Source organism: Oncorhynchus kisutch, unplaced genomic scaffold (assembly GCF_002021735.2).
Source record: "Oncorhynchus kisutch isolate 150728-3 unplaced genomic scaffold, Okis_V2 Okis06b-Okis10b_hom, whole genome shotgun sequence".
NCBI lineage: Eukaryota > Metazoa > Chordata > Actinopteri > Salmoniformes > Salmonidae > Oncorhynchus > Oncorhynchus kisutch.
This window is the reverse complement of record NW_022261983.1, coordinates 21193443-21215166: the sequence shown is the minus strand read 5'-3', so window position 1 is coordinate 21215166 and position 21724 is coordinate 21193443. Positions and strand designations below refer to the sequence as shown.

The 21724-nt window shown below is 42.9% G+C and overlaps 1 protein-coding gene across 4 annotated transcripts in view; it reads left to right on the top strand.

Moving 5' to 3' along the window:
- The window catches only part of LOC116359961 (developmentally-regulated GTP-binding protein 2), a 38732-nt gene extending 17212 nt beyond the window's left edge, over nt 1-21520 (top strand). For all 4 annotated transcript variants that reach the window (XM_031814173.1, XM_031814175.1, XM_031814172.1 and 1 more), the window contains exons 5-14: nt 1265-1325; nt 5217-5307; nt 7856-7928; nt 13396-13486; nt 18433-18530; nt 18860-18936; nt 19970-20058; nt 20787-20845; nt 20959-21012; nt 21117-21520. In XM_031814173.1, the coding sequence (XP_031670033.1) occupies nt 1265-1325; nt 5217-5307; nt 7856-7928; nt 13396-13486; nt 18433-18530; nt 18860-18936; nt 19970-20058; nt 20787-20845; nt 20959-21012; nt 21117-21203 (780 nt within the window). In that variant the 3' untranslated portion in view covers nt 21204-21520. The remainder of the gene's footprint in view (nt 1-1264; nt 1326-5216; nt 5308-7855; nt 7929-13395; nt 13487-18432; nt 18531-18859; nt 18937-19969; nt 20059-20786; nt 20846-20958; nt 21013-21116) is intronic.
- The last annotated feature ends 204 nt before the right edge of the window (nt 21521-21724 follow it).

Genomic DNA, 21724 nt, shown 5'->3' with positions numbered 1-21724 from the left:
TGTCCTGCAGTATAATGGAGCCAACATCCAGCTGACAGTAGTGTATAATAACCCATCCTGTTGTCCTGCAGTATAATGGAGCCAACATCCAGCTGACAGTAGTGTATAATGACCCATCCTGCAGTATAATGGAGCCAACATCCAGCTGACAGTAGTGTATAATGACCCATCCTGCAGTATAATGGAGCCAACATCCAGCTGACAGTGGTGTATAATGACCCATCCTGCAGTATAATGGAGCCAACATCCAGCTGACAGTAGTGTATAATAACCCATCCTGTTGTCCTGCAGTATAATGGAGCCAACATCCAGCTGACAGTAGTGTATAATAAACCATCCTGCAGTATAATGGAGCCAACATCCAGCTGACAGTAGTGTATAATAACCCATCCTGTTGTCCTGCAGTATAATGGAGCCAACATCCAGCTGACAGTAGTGTATAATAACCCATCCTGTTGTCCTGCAGTATAATGGAGCCAACATCCAGCTGACAGTAGTGTATAATGACCCATCCTGCAGTATAATGGAGCCAACATCCAGCTGACAGTAGTGTATAATGACCCATCCTGCAGTATAATGGAGCCAACATCCAGCTGACAGTAGTGTATAATGACCCATCCTGCAGTATAATGGAGCCAACATCCAGCTGACAGTAGTGTATAATAACCCATCCTGTTGTCCTGCAGTATAATGGAGCCAACATCCAGCTGACAGTAGTGTATAATAAACCATCCTGCAGTATAATGGAGCCAACATCCAGCTGACAGTAGTGTATAATAACCCATCCTGTTGTCCTGCAGTATAATGGAGCCAACATCCAGCTGACAGTAGTGTATAATGACCCATCCTGCAGTATAATGGAGCCAACATCCAGCTGACAGTAGTGTATAATAACCCATCCTGTTGTCCTGCAGTATAATGGAGCCAACATCCAGCTGACAGTAGTGTATAATAACCCATCCTGTTGTCCTGCAGTATAATGGAGCCAACATCCAGCTGACAGTAGTGTATAATAACCCATCCTGCAGTATAATGGAGCCAACATCCAGCTGACAGTAGTGTATAATAACCCATCCTGTTGTCCTGCAGTATAATGGAGCCAACATCCAGCTGACAGTAGTGTATAATGACCCATCCTGCAGTATAATGGAGCCAACATCCAGCTGACAGTAGTGTATAATAACCCATCCTGTTGTCCTGCAGTATAATGGAGCCAACATCCAGCTGACAGTAGTGTATAATAACCCATCCTGTTGTCCTGCAGTATAATGGAGCCAACATCCAGCTGCTGGATCTGCCAGGAATCATAGAAGGAGCTTCCCAAGGTACAGTAACTGGTTACCGTGATGGTTGTCTACTGTAGAGGGGGTTGCTGCCGCGTTCAGTAGCCAAACGGTGTTGAACGTTGCAGATACAGATGACACAAGTTGAGCCTTGGTGTACATGTCTGAGAGGCATGTTTGTTCTACATAACGTATTTCTATCTATCTGAACGTTCTAACACAGTGCGTCCTGCTGAACGCTCCCCTGGTGGTACTGTGTTATCTCTGAGCTATTAATATAGAGCACTGTGTTATAGAGCACTGTGTTATCTCTGAGCTATTAGTGTAGAGCACTGTTATCTCTGAGCTATTAATGTAGAGCACTGTGTTATCTCTGAGCTAGTAATATAGAGCACTGTGTTATCTCTGAGCTATTAATATAGAGCACTGTGTTATCTCTGAGCTATTAATGTAGAGCACTGTGTTATAGAGCACTGTTATCTCTGAGCTATTAATATAGAGCACTGTGTTATAGAGCACTGTTATCTCTGAGCTAGTAATATAGAGCACGGTGTTATCTCTGAGCTATTAATATAGAGCACTGTGTTATAGAGCACTGTGTTATCTCTGAGCTATTAATATAGAGCACTGTGTTATCTCTGATCTATTCATGTAGAACACTGTGTTATCTCTGAGCTATTAATATAGAGCACTGTGTTATCTCTGAGCTATTAATATAGAGCACCGTGTTATAGAGCACTGTGTTATCTCTGAGCTATTCATATAGAGCACTGTGTTTTCTCCGAGCTATTAATATAGAGCACTGTGTTATCTCTGAGCTTGTAATATAGAGCACTGTGTTATCTCTGAGCTATTAATATAGAGCACTGTGTTATCTCTGAACTATTAATATAGAGCACTGTTATCTCTGAGCTATTAATATAGAGCACTGTGTTATCTCTGAGCTATTAATATAGAGCACTGTGTTATCTCTGAGCTATTAATATAGAGCACCGTGTTATCTCTGAGCTATTAATACAGAGCACTGTGTTATCTCTGAGCTATTAATATAGAGCACTGTGTTATCTCTGAGCTATTAATATAGAGCACTGTGTTATCTCTGAGCTATTAATATAGAGCACTGTGTTATCTCTGAGCTATTCATGTAGAGCACTGTGTTATCTCTGAGCTATTAATATAGAGCACTGTGTTATAGAGCACTGTGTTATCTCTGAGCTATTAATATAGAGCACTGTGTTATAGAGCACTGTGTTATCTCTGAGCTATTAATATAGAGCACTGTGTTATCTCTGAGCTATTAATATAGAGCACCGTGTTATCTCTGAGCTATTAATATAGAGCACTGTGTTATCTCTGAGCTATTAATATAGAGCTCTGTGTTATCTCTGAGCTATTCATGTAGAGCACTGTGTTATCTCTGAGCTATTCATGTAGAGCACTGTGTTATTTCTGAGCTATTAATGTAGAGCACTGTGTTATCTCTGAGCTAGTAATATAGAGCACTGTGTTATAGAGCACTTATCTCTGACCTATTAATATAGAGCACTGTGTTATCTCTGAGCTATTAATATAGAGCATTGTGTTATCTCTGAGCTATTAATATAGAGCACTGTGTTATAGAGTACTGTTATCTCTGAGCTATTAATATAGAGCACTGTGTTATAGAGCACTGTTATCTCTGAGCTGTTAATATAGAGCACTGTGTTATCTCTGAGCTATTAATATAGAGCACTGTGTTATCTCTGAGCTGTTAATATAGAGCACCGTGTTATAGAGCACTGTGTTATCTCTGAGCTATTAATATAGAGCACTGTGTTATCTCTGAGCTATTAATATAGAGCACTGTGTTATCTCTGAGCTATTAATATAGAGCACTGTGTTATCTCTGAGCTATTAATATAGAGCACTGTGTTATCTCTGAGCTATTCATGTAGAGCACTGTGTTATCTCTGAGCTATTAATATAGAGCATTGTGTTATCTCTGAGCTATAAATATAGAGCACTGTGTTATCTCTGAGCTATTCATGTAGAGCACTGTGTTATCTCTGAGCTATTCATGTAGAGCACTGTGTTATCTCTGAGCTATTAATATAGAGCACTGTGTTATCTCTGAGCTATTAATATAGAGCACTGTGTTATCTCTGAGCTATTAATATAGAGCACTGTGTTATCTCTGAGCTATTCATGTAGAGCACTGTGTTATCTCTGAGCTATTAATATAGAGCACTGTGTTATAGAGCACTGTGTTATCTCTGAGCTATTAATATAGAGCACTGTGTTATCTCTGAGCTATTAATATAGAGCACTGTGTTATCTCTGAGCTATTAATATAGAGCACCGTGTTATCTCTGAGCTATTAATATAGAGCACTGTGTTATCTCTGAGCTATTAATATAGAGCACTGTGTTATCTCTGAGCTATTAATATAGAGCTCTGTGTTATCTCTGAGCTATTCATGTAGAGCACTGTGTTATCTCTGAGCTATTCATGTAGAGCACTGTGTTATTTCTGAGCTATTAATGTAGAGCACTGTGTTATCTCTGAGCTAGTAATATAGAGCACTGTGTTATAGAGCACTTATCTCTGACCTATTAATATAGAGCACTGTGTTATCTCTGAGCTATTAATATAGAGCATTGTGTTATCTCTGAGCTATTAATATAGAGCACTGTGTTATAGAGTACTGTTATCTCTGAGCTATTAATATAGAGCACTGTGTTATAGAGCACTGTGTTATCTCTGAGCTGTTAATATAGAGCACTGTGTTATCTCTGAGCTATTAATATAGAGCACTGTGTTATCTCTGAGCTGTTAATATAGATCACCGTGTTATAGAGCACTGTGTTATCTCTGAGCTGTTAATATAGAGCACCGTGTTATAGAGCACTGTGTTATCTCTGAGCTATTAATATAGAGCACTGTGTTATCTCTGAGCTATTAATATAGAGCACTGTGTTATCTCTGAGCTATTAATATAGAGCACCGTGTTATCTCTGAGCTATTAATATAGAGCACTGTGTTATCTCTGAGCTATTCATGTAGAGCACTGTGTTATCTCTGAGCTATTAATATAGAGCATTGTGTTATCTCTGAGCTATAAATATAGAGCACTGTGTTATCTCTGCGCTATTCATGTAGAGCACTGTGTTATCTCTGAGCTATTCATGTAGAGCACTGTGTTATCGCTGAGCTATTAATATAGAGCACTGTGTTATCTCTGAGCTATTAATATAGAGCACTGTGTTATCTCTGAGCTATTAATATAGAGCACTGTGTTATAGAGCACTGTGTTATCTCTGAGCTATTAATATAGAGCACTGTGTTATCTCTGAGCTATTAATATAGAGCACTGTGTTATCTCTGAGCTATTAATATAGAGCACTGTGTTATCTCTGAGCTATTAATATAGAGCACTGTGTTATCTCTGAGCTATTAATATAGAGCACTGTGTTATCTCTGAGCTATTAATATAGAGCACTGTGTTATCTCTGAGCTATTAATATAGAGCACTGTGTTATCTCTGAGCTATTAATATAGAGCACTGTGTTATAGAGCACTGTGTTATCTCTGAGCTATTAATATAGAGCACTGTGTTATCTCTGAGCTATTAATATAGAGCACTGTGTTATCTCTGAGCTATTAATATAGAGCACTGTGTTATAGAGCACTGTGTTATCTCTGAGCTATTAATGTAGAGCACTGTGTTATCTCTGAGCTATTCATGTAGAGCACTGTGTTATCTCTGAACTATTAATATAGAGCACTGTGTTATCTCTGAGCTATTAATGTAGAGCACTGTGTTATCTCTGAGCTATTCATGTAGAGCACTGTGTTATCTCTGAACTATTAATATAGAGGCCTTTTATGATTGGATGATGATTTGAACTCTTTGTTGTGATTTGGTGACCTCTGACCTGTGTGTGTGTTTCGTAGGTAAGGGTCGAGGTCGGCAGGTCATTGCTGTTGCCAGGACAGCAGACGTGGTCATCATGATGCTGGACGCCACCAAGGGAGACGTACAGAGGTGTGTGTTCTGTTCTTAGTACTAGCAGCTAGTTAGTTACTGCTAAACCGTCTAGTGTGTGTTTCCCTGTACTGTTCAGTCTGTCCCAGCTGGTTGGTTAGTGTGTTCAGTCTGTCCCAGCTGGTTGGTTAGTGTGTTCCGTCTGTCCCAGCTAGTTAGTTAGTGTGTTCTGTCTGTCCCAGCTGGTTAGTTAGTTAGTGTGTTCTGTCTGTCCCAGCTGGTTAGTTAGTTAGTGTGTTCTGTCTGTCCCAGCTGGTTGGTTGGTTAGTGTGTTCTGTCTGTCCCAGCTGGTTGGTTAGTTAGTGTGTTCTGTCTGTCCCAGCTGGTTGGTTAGTTAGTGTGTTCTGTCTGTCCCAGCTGGTTAGTTAGTTAGTGTGTTCTGTCTGTCCCAGCTGGTTAGTTAGTTAGTGTGTTCTGTTCTTAGTACTAGCAGCTAGTTAGTTACTGCTAAACCGTCTAGTGTGTGTTTCCCTGTACTGTTCAGTCTGTCCCAGCTGGTTAGTTAGTGTGTTCTGTCTGTCCCAGCTGGTTAGTTAGTTAGTGTGTTCAGTCTGTCCCAGCTGGTTAGTTAGTTAGTGTGTTCAGTCTGTCCCACCTGGTTAGTTATTTAGTGTGTTCTGTCTGTCCCAGCTGGTTAGTTAGTGTGTTCTGTTCTTAGTACTAGCAGCTAGTTAGTTACTGCTAAACCGTCTAGTGTGTGTTTCCCTGTACTGTTCAGTCTGTCCCAGCTGGTTAGTTAGTTAGTGTGTTCTGTCTGTCTCCCCAGGTTAGTTAGTTAGTGTGTTCTGTCTGTCTCCCCAGGTTAGTTAGTTAGTGTGTTCTGTCTGTCTCCCCAGGTTAGTTAGTTAGTTAGTGTGTTCTGTCTGTCTCCCCAGGTTAGTTAGTTAGTGTGTTCTGTCTGTCTCCCCAGGTTAGTTAGTTAGTTAGTGTGTTCTGTCTGTCTCCCCAGGTTGGTTAGTTAGTATGTTCTGTCTGTCTCCCCAGGTTAGTTAGTTAGTATGTTCTGTCTGTCTCCCCAGGTTGGTTGGTTGGTTAGTTAGTGTGTTCTGTCTGTCTCCCCAGGTTGGTTGGTTAGTTAGTGTGTTCTGTCTCTCTCCCCAGGTTGGTTGGTTAGTTAGTTAGTGTGTTCTGTCTGTCTCCCCAGGTTGGTTGGTTAGTTAGTGTGTTCTGTCTCTCTCCCCAGGTTGGTTGGTTAGTTAGTTAGTGTGTTCTGTCTGTCTCCCCAGGTTGGTTGGTTAGTTAGTGTGTTCTGTCTGTCTCCCCAGGTTAGTTAGTTAGTATGTTCTGTCTGTCTCCCCAGGTTGGTTGGTTAGTTAGTGTGTTCTGTCTCTCTCCCCAGGTTGGTTGGTTAGTTAGTGTGTTCTGTCTCTCTCCCCAGGTTGGTTGGTTAGTTAGTGTGTTTTGTCTGTCTCCCCAGGTTGGTTGGTTAGTTAGTGTGTTCTGTCTGTCTCCCCAGGTTGGTTGGTTAGTTAGTGTGTTCTGTCTGTCTCCCCAGGTTGGTTGGTTAGTTAGTGTGTTCTGTCTGTCTCCCCAGGTTGGTTGGTTAGTTAGTGTGTTCTGTCTGTCTCCCCAGGTTGGTTGGTTGGTTAGTTAGTGTGTTCTGTCTCTCTCCCCAGGTTGGTTGGTTAGTTAGTGTTTTCTGTCTGTCTCCCCAGGTTGGTTGGTTTGTTAGTGTGTTCTGTCTGTCTCCCCAGGTTGGTTGGTTAGTTAGTGTGTTCTGTCTGTCTCCCCAGGTTGGTTGGTTAGTTAGTGTGTTCTGTCTGTCTCCCCAGGTTGGTTGGTTAGTTAGTGTGTTCTGTCTGTCTCCCCAGGTTGGTTGGTTAGTTAGTGTGTTCTGTCTGTCTCCCCAGGTTGGTTGGTTAGTTAGTGTGTTCTGTCTGTCTCCCCAGGTTGGTTGGTTGGTTAGTTAGTGTGTTCTGTCTCTCTCCCCAGGTTGGTTGGTTAGTTAGTGTGTTCTGTCTGTCTCCCCAGGTTGGTTAGTTAGTTAGTGTGTTCTGTCTGTCTCCCCAGGTTGGTTGGTTAGTTAGTGTGTTCTGTCTGTCTCCCCAGGTTGGTTGGTTAGTTAGTGTGTTCTGTCTCTCTCCCCAGGTTGGTTGGTTAGTTAGTGTGTTCTGTCTGTCTCCCCAGGTTGGTTAGTTAGTTAGTGTGTTCTGTCTGTCTCCCCAGGTTGGTTGGTTAGTTAGTGTGTTCTGTCTGTCTCCCCAGGTTAGTTAGTTAGTGTGTTCTGTCTGTCTCCCCAGGTTAGTTAGTTAGTGTGTTCTGTCTGTCTCCCCAGGTTGGTTGGTTAGTTAGTGTGTTCTGTCTGTCTCCCCAGGTTGGTTGGTTAGTTAGTGTGTTCTGTCTGTCTCCCCAGGTTGGTTGGTTAGTTAGTGTGTTCTGTCTGTCTCCCCAGGTTGGTTGGTTAGTTAGTGTGTTCTGTCTGTCTCCCCAGGTTGGTTGGTTAGTTAGTGTGTTCTGTCTGTCTCCCCAGGTTGGTTGGTTAGTTAGTGTGTTCTGTCTGTCTCCCCAGGTTGGTTGGTTAGTTAGTTAGTGTGTTCTGTCTCCTCAGGAAACTCCTGGAGAAGGAGTTGGAGTCCGTCGGCATCAGACTCAACCGCTCCAAACCCAACATCTACTTTAAGGTCAGTTTCTCCATCACATTATTTTATATATTTGACATTTAACCTTTTATTTAACAAGTCATTTAAGGACAAATTCTTCATTACAATGACGGCTTACCCTGGCCAAACCAGGACGACGCTGTGCACCACCCTATGAGACTCCCAATGACGGCCTACCCTGGCCAAACCAGGACGACGCTGTGCACCGCCCTATGAGACTCCCAATGACGGCCTACCCTGGCCAAACCAGGACGCTGTGCACCGCCCTATGAGACTCCCAATGACGGCCTACCCTGGCCAGACCAGGACGACGCTGTGCACCGCCCTATGAGACTCCCAATGACGGCCTACCCTGGCCAAACCACGACGCTGTGCACCGCCCTATGAGACTCCCAATGACGGCCTACCCTGGCCAAACCAGGACGCCGCTGTGCACCGCCCTATGAGACTTCCAATCACGGCCGGATGTGAAACAGCCTGGTTTCGAACCAAGGACTGCAGTGACGCCTCTTGCACTGAGATGCTGTGTGTCAGACCGCTGCTCCACTCGGGAGTATATATCTATGTGGACACCCTTCTAATTAGTGGGTTCTATTTCAGCCCGCTGCTGATAAGTGGATCGAATCCAGCACACAGCCATGCAATCTCCATAGACAAACATAGGCAGTAGAATGGCCTTACTGAAGAGCTCAGTGATTTTCAACGTGGCACTGTCAGGATGCCACCTTTCCAACAAGTCAGTTCATCAAATTTCTGTCCTGCTAGAGCTGCCCCGGTCAACTGTAAGCTCTGTTATTGTGAAGTGGAAACGTCAAGAAGCAACAACGGCTCAGCTGCGAAGTGGTAGGCCACACAAGCTCACAGAATGGACATCAGCACAATAACTGTTAGTCGGGAGCTTCATGAAATGGGTTTCCATGGCCGAGCAGCCGCACACAAGCCTAAGATCACCATGCTCAATGTCAAGCGTTGACTGGAGTGGTGTAAACCAAGTTTGGGCTGGAGTGGTGTCAACCTAGCGTCAACTGGAGTGATGTAAAGCTCGCTGCCATTGGACTCTGGAGCAGTGGAAACACGTTCTCTGGAGTGATGAATCACACTTAACCATCTGTCAGTCCGATGGACGAATCTGGGTTTGGCGTAATCCAGGAGAACGCTTCCTGCCCGACTACATAGTGCCAACTGTAAAGTTTGGTGGAGGAGGAATAATGGTCTGTTTTTCATGGTGCGGGCCCCTTAGTTCCAGTGAAGGGAAATCTTAACGCTACAGCATACAATGACATTCTAGACTATTCTGTGCTGTCAACTTTGTGGCGACAGTTTGGAGAAGGCCCTTTCCTGTTTCAGCGTGCACGAAGCGAGGTCCATACAAAAACAGTTTGTCGATCTGCGTGGAAGAACTTGACTGGCCTGCAAAGAGCCCTGACCTCAACCCCATCTAACACCTTCGGGATGAATTGGAACACCGACTGCGAGCCTAATCACCCCCAACATCAGACCGACCGCACTAATGCTCATGGCTGAATGGAAGAAAGTCCCTGCAGCAATGTTCCAACATCTAGTGGAAAGCCTTCCCAGAAGAGTCGAGGCTGTTATAGCAGCAATGTTCCAACATCGAGTGGAAAGCCTTCCCAGAAGAGTGGAGGCTGTTATAGCAGCCATGTTCCAACATCTAGTGGAAAGCCTTCCCAGAAGAGTGGAGGCTGTTATAGCAGCAATGTTCCAACATCTAGTGGAAAGCCTTCCCAGAAGAGTGGAGGCTGTTATAGCAGCAATGTTCCAACATCTAGTGGAAAGCCTTCCCAGAAGAGTGGAGGCTGTTATAGCAGCAATGTTCCTACATCTAGTGGAAAGCCTTCCCAGAAGAGAGGAGGCTGTTATAGCAGCAATGTTCCAACATCTAGTGGAAAGCCTTCCCAGAAGAGTAGAGGCTGTTATAGCAGCAATGTTCCAACATCTAGTGGAAAGCCTTCCCAGAAGAGTAGAGGCTGTTATAGCAGCAATGTTCCAACATCTAGTGGAAAGCCTTCCCAGAAGGTGCGTGTTTGATGGTAGTATTCAACATGTGTATGATGGTAGTATTCAACATGTGTATGATGGTAGTATTCAACATGTGTTTGATGGTAGTATTCAACATGTGTTTGATGGTAGTATTCAACATGTGTATGATGGTAGTATTCAACATGTGTATGATGGTAGTATTCAACAACATGTGTATGATGGTAGTATTCAACAACATGTGTATGATGGTAGTATTCAACAACATGTGTATGATGGTAGTATTCAACAACATGTGTATGATGGTAGTATTCAACAACATGTGTTTGATGGTAGTATTCAACAACATGTGTATGATGGTAGTATTCAACAACATGTGTATGATGGTAGTATTCAACAACATGTGTTTGATGGTAGTATTCAACATGTGTATGATGGTAGTATTCAACATGTGTATGATGGTAGTATTCAACATGTGTTTGATGGTAGTATTCAACATGTGTTTGATGGTAGTATTCAACATGTGTATGATGGTAGTATTCAACATGTGTTTGATGGTAGTATTCAACAACATGTGTATGATGGTAGTATTCAACAACATGTGTTTGATGGTAGTATTCAACATGTGTATGATGGTAGTATTCAACGTGTTTGATGGTAGTATTCAACATGTGTATGATGGTAGTATTCAACATGTGTTTGATGGTAGTATTCAACATGTGTTTGATGGTAGTATTCAACATGTGTATGATGGTAGTATTCAACATGTGTATGATGGTAGTATTCAACATGTGTATGATGGTAGTATTCAACATGTGTATGATGGTAGTATTCAACATGTGTATGATGGTAGTATTCAACATGTGTATGATGGTATTATTCAACAACATGTGTATGATGGTAGTATTCAACAACATGTGTATGATGGTAGTATTCAACAACATGTGTATGATGGTAGTATTCAACAACATGTGTATGATGGTAGTATTCAACATGTGTATGATGGTAGTATTCAACAACGTGTGTATGATGGTAGTATTCAACAACATGTGTATGATGGTAGTATTCAACATGTGTTTGATGGTAGTATTCAACATGTGTTTGATGGTAGTATTCAACAACATGTGTATGATGGTAGTATTCAACAACATGTGTATGATGGTAGTATTCAACAACATGTGTATGATGGTAGTATTCAACATGTGTTTGATGGTAGTATTCAACAACATGTGTATGATGGTAGTATTCAACAACATGTGTTTGATGATAGTATTCAACAACATGTGTATGATGGTAGTATTCAACATGTGTATGATGGTAGTATTCAACATGTGTATGATGGTAGTATTCAACATGTGTATGATGGTAGTATTCAACATGTGTATGATGGTAGTATTCAACATGTGTATGATGGTAGTATTCAACAACATGTGTTTGATGGTAGTATTCAACATGTGTATGATGGTAGTATTCAACAACATGTGTTTGATGGTAGTATTCAACATGTGTATGATGGTAGTATTCAACAACATGTGTTTGATGGTAGTATTCAACATGTGTTTGATGGTAGTATTCAACATGTGTTTGATGGTAGTATTCAACAACATGTGTTTGATGGTAGTATTCAACAACATGTGTTTGATGGTAGTATTCAACAACATGTGTATGATGGTAGTATTCAACATGTGTTTGATGGTAGTATTCAACATGTGTATGATGGTAGTATTCAACAACATGTGTTTGATGGTAGTATTCAACAACATGTGTTTGATGGTAGTATTCAACATGTGTTTGATGGTAGTATTCAACATGTGTTTGATGGTAGTATTCAACATGTGTATGATGGTAGTATTCAACATGTGTTTGATGGTAGTATTCAACATGTGTTTGATGGTAGTATTCAACATGTGTATGATGGTAGTATTCAACATGTGTTTGATGGTAGTATTCAACATGTGTTTGATGGTAGTATTCAACATGTGTTTGATGGTAGTATTCAACATGTGTATGATGGTAGTATTCAACATGTGTATGATGGTAGTATTCAACATGTGTTTGATGGTAGTATTCAACATGTGTTTGATGGTAGTATTCAACATGTGTTTGATGGTAGTATTCAACATGTGTTTGATGGTAGTATTCAACATGTGTATGATGGTAGTATTCAACATGTGTATGATGGTAGTATTCAACATGTGTTTGATGGTAGTATTCAACAACATGTGTGTGATGGTGTATTCAACAACGTGTATGATGGTAGTATTCAACATGTGTATGATGGTAGTATTCAACATGTGTTTGATGGTAGTATTCAACATGTGTATGATGGTAGTATTCAACATGTGTATGATGGTAGTATTCAACATGTGTTTGATGGTAGTATTCAACATGTGTATGATGGTAGTATTCAACATGTGTTTGATGGTAGTATTCAACATGTGTTTGATGGTAGTATTCAACATGTGTATGATGGTAGTATTCAACATGTGTTTGATGGTAGTATTCAACATGTGTTTGATGGTAGTATTCAACATGTGTTTGATGGTAGTATTCAACATGTGTTTGATGGTAGTATTCAACATGTGTTTGATGGTAGTATTCAACATGTGTATGATGGTAGTATTCAACATGTGTATGATGGTAGTATTCAACATGTGTTTGATGGTAGTATTCAACATGTGTTTGATGGTAGTATTCAACATGTGTTTGATGGTAGTATTCAACATGTGTTTGATGGTAGTATTCAACATGTGTTTGATGGTAGTATTCAACATGTGTATGATGGTAGTATTCAACATGTGTTTGATGGTAGTATTCAACATGTGTATGATGGTAGTATTCAACATGTGTTTGATGGTAGTATTCAACATGTGTTTGATGGTAGTATTCAACATGTGTTTGATGGTAGTATTCAACAACATGTGTATGATGGTAGTATTCAACAACATGTGTATGATGGTAGTATTCAACAACATGTGTTTGATGGTAGTATTCAACATGTGTATGATGGTAGTATTCAACATGTGTATGATGGTAGTATTCAACAACATGTGTATGATGGTAGTATTCAACAACATGTGTATGATGGTAGTATTCAACATGTGTTTGATGGTAGTATTCAACATGTGTATGATGGTAGTATTCAACATGTGTATGATGGTAGTATTCAACAACATGTGTATGATGGTAGTATTCAACAACATGTGTATGATGGTAGTATTCAACAACATGTGTTTGATGGTAGTATTCAACAACATGTGTATGATGGTAGTATTCAACAACATGTGTATGATGGTAGTATTCAACATGTGTATGATGGTAGTATTCAACAACATGTGTTTGATGGTAGTATTCAACAACATGTGTATGATGGTAGTATTCAACAACATGTGTTTGATGGTAGTATTCAACAACATGTGTATGATGGTAGTATTCAACAACATGTGTATGATGCTGGTCTGTAATGTGACAACTGTGTGTTTGTGTTCAGCCCAAGAAAGGAGGGGGTTTGTCCTATAACTCCATGGTTCCTCTGACGATGTGTTCTGAGAAACTGGTCCAGCTTATCCTCCACGAATACAGTATCCTTCTGACATACAGACACCACTACCTATAGACACCACTACCTACAGACACCACTACCTACAGACACCACTAGATACAGACACCACTACCTACAGACACCACTACCTACAGACACCACTACCTACAGACACCACTAGATACAGACACCACTACCTACAGACACCACTAGATACAGACACCACTACCTACAGACACCACTAGATACAGACACCACTACCTACAGACACCACTAGATACAGACACCACTACCTACAGACACCACTACCTACAGACACCACTACCTACAGACACCACTACTACAGACACCACTAGATACAGACACCACTACCTACAGACACCACTAGATACAGACACCACTACCTACAGACACCACTAGATACAGACACCACTAGATACAGACACCACTACCTACAGACACCACTACCTACAGACACCACTACCTACAGACACCACTACCTACAGACACCACTAGATACAGACACCACTAGATACAGACACCACTACCTACAGACACCACTACCTACAGACACCACTACCTACAGACACCACTACCTACAGACACCACTAGATACAGACACCACTAGATACAGACACCACTAGATACAGACACCACTACCTACAGACACCACTACCTACATACACCACTAGATACAGACACCACTACCTACAGACACCACTACCTACAGACACCACTAGATACAGACACCACTACCTACAGACACACTAGATACAGACACCACTACCTACAGACACCCTACCTACCCCTCCTACAGACACCACTACCTACAGACACCACTACCTACAGACACCACTACCTACAGACACCACCACCTACAGACACCACTACTACAGACACCACTAGATACAGACACCACTAGATACAGACACCACTAGATACAGACACCACTACCTGCAGACACCACTACCTACAGACACCACTACCTAGAACACCACTACCTACAGACACCACTACCTAGACACCACTACCTAGACACCACTACCTACAGACACCACTAGATACAGACACCACTACCTACAGACACCACTAGATACAGACACTACTACCCACAGACACCACTACCTACAGACACCACTAGATACAGACACTACTACCCACAGACACCACTAGATACAGACACCACTACCTACAGACACCACTACCTACAGACACCACTAGAAACAGACACCACTAGATACAGACACCACTAGATACAGACACCACTAGATACAGACACCACTAGATACAGACACCACTAGATACAGACACCACTAGATACAGACACCACTAGATACAGACACCACTAGATACAGACACCACTAACTAGACACCACTAGATACAGACACCACTAGATACAGACACCACTAGATACAGACACCACTAGATACAGACACCACTAGATACAGACACCACTAGATACAGACACCACTAGATACAGACACCACTAGATACAGACACCACTAGATACAGACACCATACCAACTACAGACGCCTGACTACAGACACAATATCACTAACTACAGACACCACTACCTACAGACACCACTAGATACAGACACCACTAGATACAGACACCACTAACTACAGACACCACTGACTACGGACACAATACCACCAACTACAGACACAATATCACCAGCTACAGACACCATACCAACTACAGACGCCTGACTACAGACACAATACCACCAACTACAGACACGATGCCACCAACCACACACAATACCAGCACTAACTACAGACACCACTAACCACAGACACAGCATCACCAACTACAGACGCAATACCACTACTAACTACAGACACCATACCACTAACTATAGACACCATACCACTAACCACAGACACAACCTCACCAACTACAGACACAATACCACTACTAACTACAGACACCGTACCACTACTAACTACAGACACAATACCACTAACTACAGACACAATACCACTAACTACAGACACAATACCACTACTAACTACAGACACAATACCACTACTAACTACAGACACAATACCACTACCAACTACAGACACAATACCACTACCAACTACAGACACAATACCACTACCAACTACAGACACAATACCACTACCAACTACAGACACAATACCACTACCCAACTACAGACACAATACCACTACCAACTACAGACACAATACCACTACAACTACAGACACAATACCACTACCAACTACAGACACAATACCACTACCAACTACAGACACAATACCACTACCAACTACAGACACATACCACTACCAACTACAGACACAATACCACTACCAACTACAGACACAATACCACTACCAACTACAGACACAATACCACTACCAACTACAGACACAATACCACTACCAACTACAGACACAATACCACTACCAACTACAGACACAATACCACTACCAAACTACAGACACAATACCACTACCAACTACAGACACAATACCACTACCAACTACAGACACAATACCACTACCAACTACAGACACAATACCACTACCAACTACAGACACAATACCACTACCAACTACAGACACAATACCACTACCAACTACAGACACAATACCACTACCAACTACAGACACAATACCACTACCAACTACAGACACAATACCACTACCAACTACAGACACAATACCACTACCAACCACAGACACAATACCACTACCAACTACAGACACAATACCACTACCAACTACAGACACAATACCACTACCAACTACAGACACAATACCACTACCAACTACAGACACAATACCACTACCAACTACAGACACAATACCACTACCAACTACAGACACAATACCACTACCAACTACAGACACAATACCACTACCAACTACAGACACAATACCACTACCAACTACAGACACAATACCACTACCAACTACAGACACAATACCACTACCAACTACAGACACAATACCACTACCAACTACAGACACAATACCACTACCAACTACAGACACAATACCACTACCAACTACAGACACAATACCACTACCAACTACAACACAATACCACTACCAACTACAGACACAATACCACTACCAACTACAGACACAATACCACTACCAACTACAGACACAATACCACTACCAACTACAGACACAATACCACTACCAACTACAGACACAATACCACTGCCAACTACAGACACAATCACTGCAACTACAGACACATACCACTACCAACTACAGACACAATACCACTACCAACTACAGACACAATACCACTACCAAACTACAGACACAATACCACTACCAACTACAGACACAATACCACTACCAACTACAGACACAATACCACTACCAACTACAGACACAATACCACTACCAACTACAGACACAATACCACTACCAACTACTGACACAATACCACTACCAACTACAGACACAATACCACTACCAACTACAGACACAATACCACTACCAACTACAGACACAATACCACTACCAACTACAGACACAATACCACTACCAACTACAGACACAATACCACTACCAACTACAGACACAATACCACTACCAACTACAGACACAATACCACTACCAACTACAGACACAATACCACTACCAACTACAGACACAATACCACTACCAACTACAGACACAATACCACTACCAACTACAGACACAATACCACTACCAACTACAGACACAATACCACTACCAACTACAGACACAATACCACTACCAACTACAGACACAATACCACTACCAACTACAGACACAATACCACTACCAACTACAGACACAATACCACTACCAACTACAGACACAATACCACTACCAACTACAGACACAATACCACTACCAACTACAGAACAATACCACTACCAACTACAGACACAATACACTACCAACTACAGACACAATACCACTACCACTACAGACACAATACCACTACCAACTACAGACACAATACCACTACCAACTACAGACACAATACCACTAACTATAGACGCCATACCACTACTAACTACAGACACCATACCACTACTAACTCCAGACACCATACCACTACTAACTACAGACACCACTAACTACAGACGCCACTAAACACAGACACAACATCATCAACTACAGACGCAATACCACTATCTAACTACAGACACAATACCACTACTAACCACAGACACAATACCACTACTAACTACAAACAAAATACCACTAACTGCAGACACCATACCACTAACTACAGACACCATACCACTACTAACTACAGACGCCATACCACTAACCAGACACCATACCACTACTAACTACAGACACCATACCACTACTAACTACAGACACATACCACTAACTGCAGACACCATACCACTACTAACTACAGACACCATACCACTACTAACTACAGACACATACCACTAACTGCAGACACCACTAAACACAGACACAACATCAACTACCGACACCATACCACTACTAACTACAGACACCATACCACTACTAACTACAGACACCATACCACTACTAACTACAGACACCATACCACTACTAACTACAGACACCATACCACTACTAACTACAGACACCATACCACTACTAACTACAGACACCATACCACTACTAACTACAGACACCATACCACTAACTACAGACACCATACCACTACTAACTACAGACACCATACCACTACTAACTACAGACACCATACCACTACTAACTACAGACACCATACCACTACTAACTACAGACACCATACCACTACTAACTACAGACACCATACCACTACTAACTACAGACACCATACCACTACTAACTACAGACACCATACCACTACTAACTACAGACACCATACCACTACTAACTACAGACACCATACCACTACTAACTACAGACACCATACCACTAACTAACTACAGACACCATACCACTACTAACTACAGACACAATACCACTACTAACTACAGACACAATACCTTAACGATCCCCCTCAGAAATCTTCAATGCGGAGGTTCTGTTCCGAGAAGACAGCACTCCTGATGACTTCATCGACGTCATTGTTGGGAACCGAGTTTACATGCCCTGTTTATACGTACGTATCTGATCTATGATCTAGCTCTGTTTATACGTAACTGATCTATGATCTAGCTCTATGTTAATATGTAGGTACCTGATCTATGATCTAGCTAGCTCTATGTTTATACATGCGTACCTGATCTATGATCTAGCTCTATGTTTATACCTACCTGATCTATGATCTAGCTCTGTTTATACCTACCTGATCTATGATCTAGCTCTATGTTTATACCTACCTGATCTAGCTCTATGTTTATACATGCGTACCTGATCTATGATCTAGCTCTATGTTTATACGTACCTGTTCTGTATCAGTCCACAATGAATATGTAGTGGTGTGTGTAGGTGTACAACAAGGTGGATCAGATCTCTATAGAGGAGGTGGACAGACTGGCCCACGAACCCCACAGCGTTGTCATCAGGTCAGAAACTACCCTGTCTGTCTCTTCTCTGTCTGACTGTCTCTTCTCTGTCTGACTGTCTCTTCTGTCTGACTGTCTCTTCTGTCTGACTGTCTCTTCTGTCTGACTGTCTCTTCTCTGTCTGACTGTCGCTTCTCTGTCTGACTGTCTCTTCTCTGTCTGACTGTCTCTTCTCTGTCTGACTGTCTCTTCTGTCTCTGTCTGACTGTCTCTTCTGTCTGACTCTCTTCTCTGTCTGACTGTCTCTTCTCTGTCTGACTGTCTCTCTGTCTGACTGTCTCTTCTCTGTCTGACTGTCTCTTCTCTGTCTGACTGTCTCTTCTCTGTCTGACTGTCTCTTCTCTGTCTGACTGTCTCTTGTCTGTCTGACTGTCTCTTGTCTGTCTGACTGTCTCTTGTCTGTCTGACTGTCTCTTGTCTGCCTGACTGTCTCTTGTCTGCCTGACTGTCTCTTGTCTGCCTGACTGTCTCTTGTCTGCCTGACTGTCTCTTGTCTGCCTGACTGTCTCTTGTCTGTCTGACTGTCTCTTGTCTGCCTGACTGTCTCTTGTCTGCCTGACTGTCTCTTGTCTGCCTGACTGTCTCTTGTCTGCCTGACTGTCTCTTGTCTGTCTGACTGTCTCTTGTCTGTCTGACTGTCTCTTGTCTGTCTGACTGTCTCTTGTCTGTCTGACTGTCTCTTGTCTGTCTGACTGTCTCTTGTCTGTCTGACTGTCTCTTGTCTGTCTGACTGTCTCTTGTCTGCCTGACTGTCTCTTGTCTGCCTGACTGTCTCTTGTCTGCCTGACTGTCTCTTGTCTGTCTGACTGTCTCTTGTCTGCCTGACTGTCTCTTGTCTGTCTGACTGTCTCTTGTCTGTCTGACTGTCTCTTGTCTGTCTGACTGTCTCTTGTCTGTCTGACTGTCTCTTGTCTGTCTGACTGTCTCTTGTCTGCCTGACTGTCTCTTGTCTGCCTGACTGTCTCTTGTCTGCCTGACTGTCTCTTGTCTGTCTGACTGTCTCTTGTCTGTCTGACTGTGTTCTCTCTGTTAGCTGTGGGATGAAGCTGAACCTGGACTTCCTGTTAGAGAGGCTGTGGGAATACCTGGCGCTCATCTGTCTTTACACAAAGAAGAGAGGAGGTACACACACACTCCCCCCCCCCCCCCCCCCCCCCCCAACCCCCGTATACTGAGAATGCGTCATGTTCGATTTTGTTGTTGCCTGCTATTGGTTGATGTCGGTAGCTCCTCCCCATATCTAACTGATCAGCTGTTGTCATAGGCTGACTGAGTTTCAAATTGTCGCATTCTATTTGACTTTTTCTCATACTTAAACGGCCTACTATTTAGGATGTAGGAGAATTCAGAAATGGACACAGGCTCAAGCTCACTCATACACATACACACTCAAATGTGCACACACTCTCCCACGCTGTGTTGAACCCCCGGTGTCTCCCACGCTGTGTTGAACCCCCGGTGTCTCCCACGCTGTGTTGAACCCCCGGTGTCTCCCACGCTGTGTTGAACCCCCGGCGCCTCCCACGCTGTGGGTAGAACCCCCGGCGCCTCCCACGCTGTGGGTAGAACCCCCGGCGCCTCCCACGCTGTGGGTAGAACCCCCGGCGCCTCCCACGATGTGGGTAGAACCCCCGGCGCCTCCCACGCTGTGGGTAGAACCCCCGGCGCCTCCCACGCTGTGTGTAGAACCCCCGGCGCCTCCCACGCTGTGTGTAGAACCCCCGGCGCCTCCCACGCTGTGTGTAGAGCCCCCGGCGCCTCCCACGCGGTGTGTAGAACCCTCGGCGTCTCCCACGCTGTGGTTAGAACCCCTGGTGTGTCCTGTTGAATTGTGGGTCTTGTTGTTTCAGAGAGGCCTGACTTCAGCGACGCCATCATCATGAGGAGAGGAGCGTCTGTAGAACATGTGGTGAGCTTGAACACACTGACAATCCTGGCTTTGAACCCAGGTGGTCGGCACCAGACTGTGTTAACCCTTGAGCTAAAGCCTTAACGACGGTCTCCCCCTCTCTCTCCCTGCAGTGCCATCGGATCCACAGAACGTTAGCCAGCCAGTTCAAGTACGCCCTGGTCTGGGTAAGTTAGCAGCACCCCGTGCTAGCAACGTTGGGTTTGCCCTCTGCGTTATAAAACGCTGTATCTTTCTTTCATGACTCCATTTTGTGACTGTTGTGTTCCAGGGCACCAGCACCAAGTTCGACCCCCAGCGGGTGGGGCTAACACACATCATGGAGCACGAGGACGTCATCCAGATTGTTAAGAAGTGAAACAGCTCTTCGGGATAGGACCGATGACGGGCTGGGGGTGGGACGAGTTAGTAAAACAGGCCTTCTGATTGGATGGAATACAAGATGGGTGGGAGGAGTTAAAAACAATAACAGGAAGTTGATTTATCCAGAACCAGTAGATTCTAAAGTCCTGATTCTTATTTTGCATTTGAAACAACAACAAAAATAACCAATCAAGAACCAGATGCCATCTGGGTTACAGGAGGACAGGAAGCAACATATTTTAACTTTGTTGACATTTAAACGCATCCACAATGACAAGGGAAACTAAATAAATTCCAAGAACGTGAAATGGACACAGTTTGTTTCTGTGGTTTTGTTTTTCCATTGGTTGCAATTGGTCTTGTTTTTGAATTTCAATCCAGCAGGTTCTGTAGTCTGCAGAAGGAAGGAGACTGACAGCAGAGATGGAGGTGTTGAATTGAAATGATAGCCATTAAAATGGTTCTGTAGTCTGCAGAAGGAAGGAGACTGACAGCAGAGATGGAGGTGTTGAATTG